Source organism: Peromyscus eremicus, chromosome X, assembly GCF_949786415.1.
Source record: "Peromyscus eremicus chromosome X, PerEre_H2_v1, whole genome shotgun sequence".
Taxonomy (NCBI): Eukaryota; Metazoa; Chordata; class Mammalia; order Rodentia; family Cricetidae; genus Peromyscus; species Peromyscus eremicus.
The window spans coordinates 78,081,846-78,094,214 of NC_081439.1; the positions used below are offsets into that span (position 1 = coordinate 78,081,846).

General features: G+C 34.6%; 1 protein-coding gene across 2 annotated transcripts in view; it reads left to right on the forward strand.

Annotated features, from left to right (window-relative positions):
* Diaph2 (diaphanous related formin 2) overlaps positions 1-12,369 on the forward strand; it is a 752,478-nt gene that overhangs the window by 386,980 nt on the left and 353,129 nt on the right. For both annotated transcript variants that reach the window (XM_059251575.1, XM_059251574.1), the window contains one exon: positions 11,290-11,419. In XM_059251575.1, the coding sequence (XP_059107558.1) occupies positions 11,290-11,419 (130 nt within the window). The remainder of the gene's footprint in view (positions 1-11,289; positions 11,420-12,369) is intronic.

Here is a 12,369-nt window from a genome sequence, read left to right on the forward strand (position 1 = left end):
GAAGGGGTCACCTTCTAATGTAGTTTATTGGCATGAACCTTCGTCTCAAATTTAAGTCTTAACATCACTTCCATGTTAGACCTCCTTAAATACATCCAGAAATGTTTCACTAGGGAGTATGTGTACAACTTTACCATTGCATTCCTTTTATTCTATATGTGCACGACTTTACCATTGCATTCCTTTTATTCTATATGTGCAATTCCATTTTTGTCTATGATCACTATATATTCTACAGCCATTTGTGTAACACAGTTTTTACTGCTTTCCAGAGTGAACCATTCTCATGAAGTTAGCTGAGTATTTTCTCTGTAACAGTCTAAAGTTGATGTGTAAGATTGCTTTGGGGCAGATGTGTAAAATCCACTGTTTTGTTCCTATATAACACATTCTCACAATTTACTTTCCATCTGAAATTGGGATGCTGACTCTGGTAACACAGTATTAGCATATGCTGCCTTATGGATGGCACTTCATTTTATTTTCATAGACATAGTGTGGTCACATTCCTACAAGTACATTCTGTATGGCCTAAGGGTTAAGGCATTGAGCTCCTTAGAAAAAATCTAATAGCCCTGACATGTAAACCTGAAAGGTATTAGTAGCACAGGTATTTTTATGGCCGACATTGAAACCCAATTATCTACAACTCAAATTTTAAGTTTCTGACTCAAGTTTTCTGAGAAAATGTCTGAGTGATAGTTTAGATTAGCCAGTGAGAATTTACTTACCAGCTTAAGTTAGTTAAGAGGGGGGAAATAATCTATCTACTAGGCTATCTAGTCCACCACTACACTGAAACACAGTACAGCAGACTCACTATAGTGTAATGTGAGTATAATTTTAGTATAGTTTTAAGGAAAAAAACAAGGGACTGTTTATAAGACTTATGAGCAATATATCTGAAGCCTCCACAGCACAGCATGCACAATTTGTTTGATTGTTGTGCTCTTGGACCAGTAAGTGGTAAATTATGATACAGATCAGTATCATTTTATATGAACTAATTAAGAACAGAGCAGTTCTGTCCTTTACTAGCCACAAATTTCTAGAGAGTTCTCTAGTTTTAAATTGACATCAAGCTTTGAAAACATATCAAACATAGAACTTGTTATTTCAAAAATGTTGTGAGATTTCGCAGGTAAACTGTAGGTAACTGCCTGAGTATCTCTTGACCTGAAAATTTTATTTGTCATTGTGGCTCTCAGACCTTGGAATACATCAGAATTACCCAGGGGTTTTCTCAACATCTTCATCCCCCACATTTTCCCCTTGATATAGCAAGAAACACCCTCTCAGTTTCTGATTTAGTTGATTTGAATTTCTAACACCTTCCCAGATGAGGCCCAATGCTCTTGGTCAAAGGGTCTCTGTTTAATAATCTAGTCAATACCCATGAATTATTTTACCATCTTTTAAAAGTACTGAGAGTTGAACCCAGGGCTCTGCAAGACTCCCACTGAGCTGTATCCGTAGCCTAGCAACAATGAATTCTTTTTTTTTAATTTGAAAACATAGCTTTTATTAAGGTAGTCATCAAAATACATTTTAAAAACATGGTGTAAGGTAGGTGGTTAATAGATGTAGTCATACCATTTTCTCAAAAATTCAAATCGGTAATTTCTGCTTTAGAAAGAGCATGGCTCTGTTCAACAAAACTGCAAAAGTAAGCAATCTAAGAGATAATTCCAAAAGAAACACTATAAAATATCTGTTATCATTTACACAAAGCTTTTATACATATTATATTTTTAGAAAATAGTTATAAGCAAAGAGAAATAGCTATGAATTATAATTAGAAAATAAAAGACTAATTAACAAAAATGTTATGATTAAAAGCTAAATGTAAAGATTTCATAGTAAAACTCAGTATATAACAACAATGAAAACATTACTTGTTTAAATTTATAAGTTTATATAAATCTGTATTTCAGAATAATGGATCATATTTTTAAAATTTCTTTTATTATTTATTCTTTGTGTCTTTCACACCATGCATCCTGATCCCACCCATCTCCTTTCCCCTTGCATGTGCCCTCTGCCCCTACAATCACCCCGCCTAAGTAAAACAAAATCAAATTTAAAAAAAAAAAAAGAAAGGAAAGGAAGAAAGGGAAAATCTCGTCATGGAAGCTGCTGTATGATATAGTGAGTCACACAGTAAACCCCTACAGCTTTACATACAGGTATTCATAGCAAAGAATCATTGGTTTGGTTCAAGGCCCCTGGTCTCTGCTATAGTATTGACACTTGTCCCTCACTAGGACTTCCTGAACATCCCTTTGCTTCCCTGTGTGCCCTGTGTTGTGGAGATCCTATAGCCTTGGGTTCACAGGACCATACACCCCCTAGCTGTGCTCCAGCAGATCAAAGATGGGGTGGGTTTGGGGGTAGGCCAACACTTAATCCTGATTCTGGGCCTGGGTAGTTGCAGGTACCCATGAATTCTTGATTTTCTATTTTTATTTCTTCCAATTCCTATTCTCCTCTGGCCTAATTATGCTGAACTTATTCAGGATGATAATTATAATAACTTTTGCCACTAGCTTCACCATTTTCCAGCTGCTGGCTCTACTGCCCCCTCTATTATCCAGTTATTATCCACAGTCAATATTTTGAATAAATTATCCTTACACATTACCTCCTCTTTCTGGCTATCCATTTCATTTAATTTTATGTCCTTGGCACTATTCTGAAACAATACTTGAAGGTCATCAAAGATTTCTCTAATCATCAAATTAGCCTTAATTATCTTTGGCTTGTCTGGAGCATTTATTCATTGAACATTCCAGGGGGAAATCTGATCATAGTCCTCATTTATAAGGAGGTCACAATCTGGTGGGTGATACTGAGTATGTAAACAAAATTATGTATTGTGAAATAAATGTTACAATCAGAGCATGTATAAATCACTATGGAAAAGCAAAAGCAGTATTTATTAATTATACTCAATGAAGTTGGAAAAGACTCATTATTATTAATGACCAGTCTTCCTGTGCAATGGTTTTCCTTTCCAAACACCTTCTTCATGACCTATAGCCCATTATTTAATCCAGTAAATATTAAATCTGAATTTGTATTAGTGAACAGGCTATGTTCTTTCACCAACCTTTATTAACTGTGTTAACTCTGCCTATATGCTCTATGTTATCTGTAAAATGGGCATAGAGATAACTAATTCACTGAGTTGTTTTGAGGATTTAAAAATATATGCATACAAGGCACTTACCAAAGTGCCTGTCCCATAGGCACATAACACATGGATAACACATGTTGATTCTCCCTCCTGCACATAAACAGAGCATTTCTTCCTGGTAAAGGGAAAGTATATTCATGGGTACAAAGAAACCAACTGAATGTGTGAGAATCTTTACCTTTTCATTCAAGCAACAAATATATATTGAATAACATTGTTTTCAGTGCTGAATATAAAATGTCTTTTAAAAGTCAGGTTTTCAAAAACAATAACAACTTTGTATCACTAGACACATACATAGCTGAAGTTGGAGAGAGTTGAGAGAGGGATTTGGCCCGACAAGAAATCATCATGCTAGTAGAGACCCTTGTCACAGAGGGACTTAGGTGACTCTAATAACTATGTTAAGATGACAAACTAAGGGAGGCTCACATTACTTCCAGTTTGATGATGGTCATGGTCCTGTTAATACTTTATCATATCAAATTCCACAAACATGTCTGGGCCCATAGCTACTGATCTAACACCTAGTTTATAATTAAGTAAGGTGTTTACCAAAGATTGTCGAACTGGGAAGTGCTAGGCTAAAAGGTCAAGTATTATTGTGTATCCAATAATTATGAATAAAATTGGATTTTTTTTTGTTGTTGTTTTTTTTTTTTTTTTGGTTTTTTGAGACAGGGTTTCTCTGTGTAGCTTTGCGCCTTTCCTGGAACTCACTTGGTAGCCCAGGCTGGCCTCGAACTCACAGAGATCCGCCTGGCTCTGCCTCCCGAGTGCTGGGATTAAAGGCGTGCGCCACCACCGCCCGGCTGGATTGTTTCTTTAATAATTATGAACAATACAGCATAGAGAATGAGTTGTTCATAGCCACTTTCTCAGAGAGTATTTCTACATCGCTTCCCTCTCTTTTCTAAAACTAGATCACTCTAAAGTTAGCATTTTCTGACATGTTACACCATTATTTTAATTAGCACAACTTAAAACTTATAGGTTCTGATTTTTTTCCCATTTTCTCTTCCTGTTACTCATTGACAAAACACATATGTTTTTGACAGTGACTCAAATTTATCTCTTTTTCCTCCTGTGTCTGACAACTCCTTGTAATTATATCAGTCCTTGACATTTGCCACAAATTTACTTTGTATATTTTCTCTTTTCTCTTTAATTTCATATTATCTACTAAATTCACACCTTGAGGCTTCAAAGTTACCACACATCATTATTTATCTCTTATGCTAATATTTATGACATTGTATGTCTCACAGTGGAGAATATTATAACTTTGCTTCGGCTTTCCCCCTCACCTAATTCTCGGCATATGGGGTGTCCTGGAGAAGTCTAGCCTTTGTAGTCACTGCCTGTGTGCATGTTTGAGTGTTCTTGCATTTGTGAATGTGTCTATATATAAAAATAAGAATAGAGTTAAATTTAACTGCATTCCTGTTTAGCGTGCACAAATGAGAGTTATTGTGAAGAAAAAAATTATTCAGAAACATTTATTAACCAACTAGTATATTATGGCATGCACCTAGATTCTATGATTTAACAGTACTATTAAAATGGTCTCTCTGTGCTTTCAAAATCCATATTACATGCAAAAACTACTGTGTTCAATTGTCCACAGCATCCAAAATATGACTTAGAAAATTCTTATGAGAGAGAAGTACTCAGAGATACTGTTGTAGTTCAGTGGTCTTAAAGTGTGAGTAGGTATTTAGCTAACAAATAGAAGGAGAAAGAAGGATAGGTTTCTAGCAAGGGATAACATATAAAAGTATATACTGTGCTAATCTGTGACCACATGATGTATGTTTAAGCAATTCTGCTCTAAGCAGTAAGTGACAGTTTTGAAGAAAAATGACAAGAGCCATCTTGTAAATGGCCTTGTATGTAAAAGAAAGAGATTGAGCCAGATTGAGCCGGGCGGTGGTGGCGCACGCCTTTAATCCCAGCACTCGGGAGGCAGAGCCAGGCAGATCTCTTTGAGTTCAAGGCCAGCCTGGGCTACCAAGTGAGTTCCAGGAAAGGCGCAAAGCTACACAGAGAAACCCTGTCTCGAAAAACCAAAAAAAAAGAAAGAGATTGGAGGTTAGATATAAGTTTTTCTAGTAGATGTTGTAGACCCTTTGCATTCGACATTTTCAGTCAGTCCCATTAGCCATGAATTAAATAACTGAAGAATGGCATTTCTATGGAGTAATAAAATTAACCACAATTGCTTAGTTTATTTTAAAAAAGGAAATTTCACTTTGACAAGTTGCTCTACAGAGGACATTGACCAGATTTTTCAGTTCCCACTGAGGACAAAACAAAGGAAAAAATTGGGTATGTTTCAGCAGAAGGGAAAATTACTCATAGACAAGGTCCTTCACAGATGGAGTGAGTGTGACTGATATGGATCATTAAGATGTTGTCTCCGGCTCCCTGGCTCTGTGCAGGATTCTATGTCCTTAAATAGCCAGGTTTCAGAACAGTGATGTGACTAACAATTATTAGGCTTGAATGAATTAAAATTAGAATCAGTAAATCTTTTAAGGGACCCTGGGGAGATGATTCAGTGTTAAGCACTTGCTGTTCTTCCAGAGCACCTGAGTTCAGTTCCTAGCACCTATATAAGGCAGTTCTCAGATGTCTTTAACTCCAGCTCCAGGGGATCTGATGCCCTATTCTGGCCTTGAATGATACCTGTATATATGTGGCACACACACAAATACACACATACACCTAATTTTTTTTAAATTAGGTGCCCATTAATTACTCATATTTTTCTCTCTACCTAAAGCTTTAGTATTGTATTTTAACATGCAAAAGTTATTATCTTTTGTCATATATTATTCATACATTTTTTAAAGAGATGAGCAGAGGGGCTGGAGAGATGGCTCATCAGTTAAGGACAAATGGCTGCTCTTCCAAAAGGACCCAGGTTCAATTCCCAGCACCCACATGGCAGCTCCCAACATCTATAACTCCAGTTCCAGGAAATCTGAAACTCTCACACAAAATATATACAAGCCAAACACCAGTGCACAGTAAATAAATAGATTAATCTTAGAGAGAGAGATGAACAGAATTGACCATAAAAGTAGGTGTTTTTCCACCACAGGTATTTTGTATTCATGCACCATTTCTGACTGAGATTGTCGAAATAGAACTCATTTAATTTCAGTTATAAATCTTTGTGTATAACAATTACTGACCAGGTGTCTGCAATTAAAACTACTATGTATGTGGTTTATTAGCTGACTGCTCTTAGTTATTGCAATGATTCACTCTTATTCTCATTGATATTCACTAAGTCAAACTACTGAAATAATATAAATTTTTTAGCTTTTTCAAATATTTCTACTTTATGAATCTACTATTTTGTTTTTAGTGTTCGGAAATGTACACAAAATAGGCCAGTGTGGAATAGCCTCTACATACCCTTTGGCAGCTTATAAAAATAATTCAGATGTCTGTTCCATGTCCTTCCTCAGTGAAGCTTGAAGAAGGAATACAGCTGAAATATAGACAAAGGTGCCAAAAGGCACTTTGCTTCTGGCTACACAAGACTTTGAAATGCTTATATTATACTCTGAGACTTAGGAAGGCTGGAGCTTGGCTATCTCCTGGTTTAGATATTTGATATTATTATAAAATTTTAACATGATTGCAAGTAACCAGATATCAAGTAGAAATCAATTTTATCTCTTAATAAACTAACCCAACTACTTTGGAAGTGATTTTGTACATAATTCAGATTAGATTACCTTTGTTTTACCCCCAAGAGATGAAAACACCCAGATCTTCTACTTACAACAGCAAATTATTGGATAAATGTCATTAACTAGTAGGACTGATGAAAGTGTTTTTAGTTGCCTTCTGTGCTGAAAATGAATAATACTACATGGACTGAGACAGAAAGACTATATAGCTAGTGTATAAATGATACGGAGTAAGAAATACTGCAGATACAATATAAATTAATGTACTACATTAAGGGTAATTATTTTGCATTATATTTTCATATTATTTAGTTATAAAGAATTTATCTAAAAGTTATGTATAGATAGAATCATTAAAAAGACCATCTATTGGTCATCATTTCCTGCCAGTTTGAGACATTAAAAAGAACTCTGTGTGTGATGGTTTCTCAACAATAAATATTGCTATGTAGACTAAACACCTTGTCTCCCATACCAACTAGAGATATTTCTCAGATTGTCAAGGCAGATGCTGTAGATGTAATTCAGTGTAGATGTAGCCAACGGTTTTATCAGACAGAAAACACAGAGCCGATTCAGAGAAGAAAGCCAAGAGGTCAGAGCCAAGAGCCTCACCCTTTCTGATTCAGGGATCCTCCTCAGCCAAGAGAGCTCTCCCAAAGAGAGGAGCCCTCCTTCCTGTGTGTCTGTCTCTATAGTCTCTCTGTTCTGGCTTCTGATTGGTTGTAAACCCAATCATGTGACTGCCTCGTCACTGCCTGTATGTACCGCCCTCCAGGTCCTTAAAGGCGTGCACCACCACTGCCACGCACTTGCTATGGCTCTAATAGCTCTGACCCCAGGCAACTTTATTTATTAACATAAAATACCACCACATTTCCCCTTTTCTAATTTAATAAAAAGAAAAAAAAGAAAAAGGTTATAACTAACAAAAGAAAAACTACATACAAAAGTACAATAACTATATACAATGTCTAAATTTCTAGTCCATTTGTATTTGACAAATTCAGAGAAAATAATTTCATTATTTATCTTACTTTGTTAAGTCCAAAATGTATCTAATTCACTTTCTATCCTAATTAATCTTCAACTATAACTAACTAATCTTCAACTATAACTAACTAACTTTCAACTATAACTAACTAATCTTCAACTATAACTAACTAACTTTCATTTCTTTATATCCTAATAGTTGGTAATAATAACATTCAAGGATCAGAAAATTGCATCGTTAAATGAACGGTATAAGTACAATTAGAAATATACATATAGCATTTTCTAACAATATTAATTCCAATATATATAACTTGTATACAGTATAAAACAATCCAATCCAATGTAAAATACTTAAAACTAGTAATTGTCTTTTTCTTCTTCTTTCTTTCTTTCTTTTTTTTTTAATAAGAACCTTAAATCTAATCTCCTTTGCTTAGCCTTTTTCCTAACCCTTTACAACAACTTGTAACAACCCCCTAAACAACGAAAATTATCCCAGACCCAAAACCCATTAAAAAGATCAAAAAACCACCTGCCCCACACCACCTCTTTGGGAATGTGGGCGTCGTATTCTTAAAATTGCTTCCTATTGGGTATGGGCGAAGTTATCTTTATCCTGAAAGAAAAATTTTAGGTTAATTGTCAAATTCTAGGAAAGGTAACCATATCCTTCATTATCCAGTCTATGTATAATGCCAAAGTTCAGGGTTCATCTCAAGTCCTTATTCAAGTAGTCTTTGAGACTGGATCATCTCAGCTAGTCATCTCAAAATTACTCTGAGCACCTTGTAGTTCAAAGCTGATCAGTTGTCTCATTTGTCCAGTATTCTTCAGATTCCTTAACCTCCATTATCCTAAAAGACAAAAACAAAAACCTTTCCCCAAGACTAATTTTTGGGAAGTTACTCTCTGATTAAATGAAAAGACATGTGTTACTGGTATAAGTTAGTTTAAATAAAATACCACCACAAGATGCTTCACCTTGATTGTCCATGCTTTGAAGGGAATATTATGATCTCTATAAAGGCCCATGCATACTTTGTCTAGGAGGCCTATTGATTTAATTAGAAATAATAACATATTTACTTAACTAAGATGTTATATTTGTTTTTGTAGATTCAACCATTGACCATGGTAAATTGCATAACAGGATTATCTTGTTAGTGGCACTGAGAGTGAATAAATATGAAAATAATTTTCGGTACTTGAAAATGGTTCAGTGATTAAAGTGCTTGGTGTTCACATAAGAGATCTGAATTTGGATCCTTTGGAAGCACATAAACAAAACAAGCAAAAATAAAAATGGCATAGTGGAACATGTCTAATTCCCATTGATTGGAGGCATAGACAGGCCTAGGGCTTGCTGGCCAGATAGTCTACTGGAATAGCAAGCTTCACGTTCAGTGAAAGACCCTGTCTCAAAAAGCAGAATGGAGAGTAGTAGAAGACACTAAATGTTGACTTATGTCTGCAACACATGCACACATAGGCTAGTGCACTTTTACACATGTGCATACACATGAAATGACAGATACAACTATACACTCATACATACACAAATGTGTAAATTCATTAATTTAAGAATGCATACTGAAGCTGAAGTTTGTACTGTAAAAATCATATAAAGCTCTAGACAAAGTAAAGGAAATACATAAAACTGGCATGACTACAATACCATTTTTCTGTTTTATTTGTGATATCTATGTACATTTTTAACAACTGTAAAATTCTTGTGCAGTTTGGTGTCTTGAATAGTGTGAAAGAGTTTATTATTTTCTTCTCTTTTTTGTTTGTATGTCTTTGTCTCCACAGACTTTGAAAAAAATCAATTTTCTTACTGTTAGCGGGGGGGGGGGGATTTCCTGCAGTTTACCTTGGCACTTATTTGGTGGTGGGAGGGGAATCTGAGATGTTGAGTTTAAGGGATTTTTTTAACGTCCCACATACTGTAAAAATGATGCGCTTTGTGAGCATATAACACAGTAATCCCAGTTAAAGAGTTCTCTTTGGGGACCAGAGCCTCCCATTGATTCTTCTATAGCTGCTAGCCTTACTTAAGATAACCTGCCCTTGAGGTTCCTGTTGCTTTTTGTTCTTACAGCTTGTCCTTGGATTGTGGGATTCAACCTTGTAGTACTGAAAGGTGTTTGGTGAATGAGCATGAGTACAGCATTTTAAATATTTTCGATATATGGAGTACTGTATTTGTAGAATTTCTCAAAGAAATAATGATGAACCCTGGACCATTATGCCTTCTGTGGTCATTTTTTTAATGGAGTCTTGAGGCTGATATTCTTTATATTTGTTCACATCATGAGGATGTAAATAGTCAATAAAAGGATTAGCACTAAACAGATTTGATATAGGCTGATTTAATAAATGCTATGATTCTTTTTTTGTTTTAGCCACTAAAACAATAAGGATTAATTTATTTTGTAATTACCTAAGTGTCCTCTACAGCCTTTCCTAAACCTGTTTATGAAGAATACATGTTTATTCTAAACAGAGTAATCCTTAAAGCTAAAAGCCCCAAATCAGTATGAACACCAGTGGATAAACCCATCATCTGAGGATTATAGAATTAAAACACCCAATAAACTGAGAAAAATGTGATGTGTTGTCATGTATTTATGCATTGTTTCTAAGTAAATACTTGATTTCATTTGCAGCTGTGTCTAGTATAAGAGATCTAAAAAAGAAAACATTAGAGCCTCCTAAAATTTTCTGATCTATCCTTTAAAGATTTTTATCATTCTATTAATGACATATTTTTCCTAGTATATCTAAAAAAAGCATACAATGTTAAGCAAATAAATAATAAATAATTTCATGTTTCCATGACTGTGTAGTCTGATTTCAGTTTATATTTCTGTATGAAACAACTTAGTAATTTTTTTATCTCCCATACAAGTAAAGGAATGTAAAGCATGCTTACTGTTTTATGTTAATTTGCATTGATGATAGCTAGAAATAAATTTAATCTCACAAATGAATGCATCTTTCAAGAATATATTTTTATAATGCAAAGACCCGAGTGTTAGCATCAACACACATTAACTGAAGCTATTACAATAAATACTTAAATGAGTGTTCATGTCTCATAAAAAGAATAGTTCATTTTGCCATAATGATTCAGATATTTTTGAAAATATAGATTAAGGCTTAATTTGCCACTTGTATTAATGCTTTTTTTCTCCTTTATAAAATATCAAGTTCATTTTATGATCCTGAGCTATGTCACTAGTTGCCATTAAGAAGCAACTGCCAACTTAATAAAAAAAAAAAAAGTTCAAGTTAGCTTTATCATGATCAATATTCACTCATCTTTTGTTGGACTTGTTTAAGAAAAATATCTATTTAAATTTAAAAAATGCTATTTTTCCCTTTCAGATTAGAGATACAAAGTCAGCAGATCAAAAAACAACCCTTTTGCATTTTCTTGCTGAAATCTGTGAGGAAAAACACCGAGATATCCTGAAATTTCCTGATGAGCTGGAACATGTGGAAAGTGCAAGCAAAGGTAATTGATTAGCAGCTGCCTTGAGACTATTCTTAGTCTATGTGTTTTAGTTTAAATGAGAAGATTAAAAAGGAAGCTGTGAGCACTATTAATCATAAAAGTTCTTTGTTGATGTAAGAAAAGTGGAAAGATACTTTTGCTGGGCTTATATTTGACCCCACTGTATATTTACATAATCTGTCTTGGTCTTTATTTTCTAACAGTGCTAGGTTATTAAAGCTTTTGGATCTCTAATCAAATAGTACATTCTATTATTTAAGTTGATAAGAATTTAACTGTATGCTGTAAAAGAATCATACTTTGTTGATTTCAAAATGATTCTAAGGCGTTGTTCCTTGAGAATATTTTAAAGATAATGTTCTGTAGTTTAGATAAAGAAGAAAAGACTTTGAAATGGGTAAAATACAAGGCTAAAGTTTTACCAGCATGGCAAAGGGCTTTCTTTCCAGAGATAACTCAACAGGTGGAAGGTAAACTAGCATAATCTTTTAGGGCAGATGAAAGGAACAGTTGATGATAAGGCCCTAGGAGTAAGGTAGCCACCTCAGAAATATCCAAGGCATACTCGGGTCTCACATCACTGTATCCTGAATTCAGGAATGAAGGGAGAAGTGAAGCAGAATGCTTGTGAGATTTTAAGGCAGGGTAAGTAGCTGTGTCAACATAGTCTTCACTTAACAAATGATTAAAAAGTAAAAGGAGATGGATCAAGGAAATATTTTTTCTGGAGGTGATATTATATGGGTGCAAATTTTATTTTTTCTTTTAGATAAGAGAAATATGTACTGTAGTGATTATATTCTGTATCTTTGAGGCTTAAGGGAAGGCACAAAGCCATATGCATCTCAGACTTCCTACAAACTAAATAATCCTGTTAGTGTCCTTTGAAGGAAATGTCTGTAAAGCCCAGAATATCACTTGTACACATTGTTCTGCAGTTCTCTGCTATT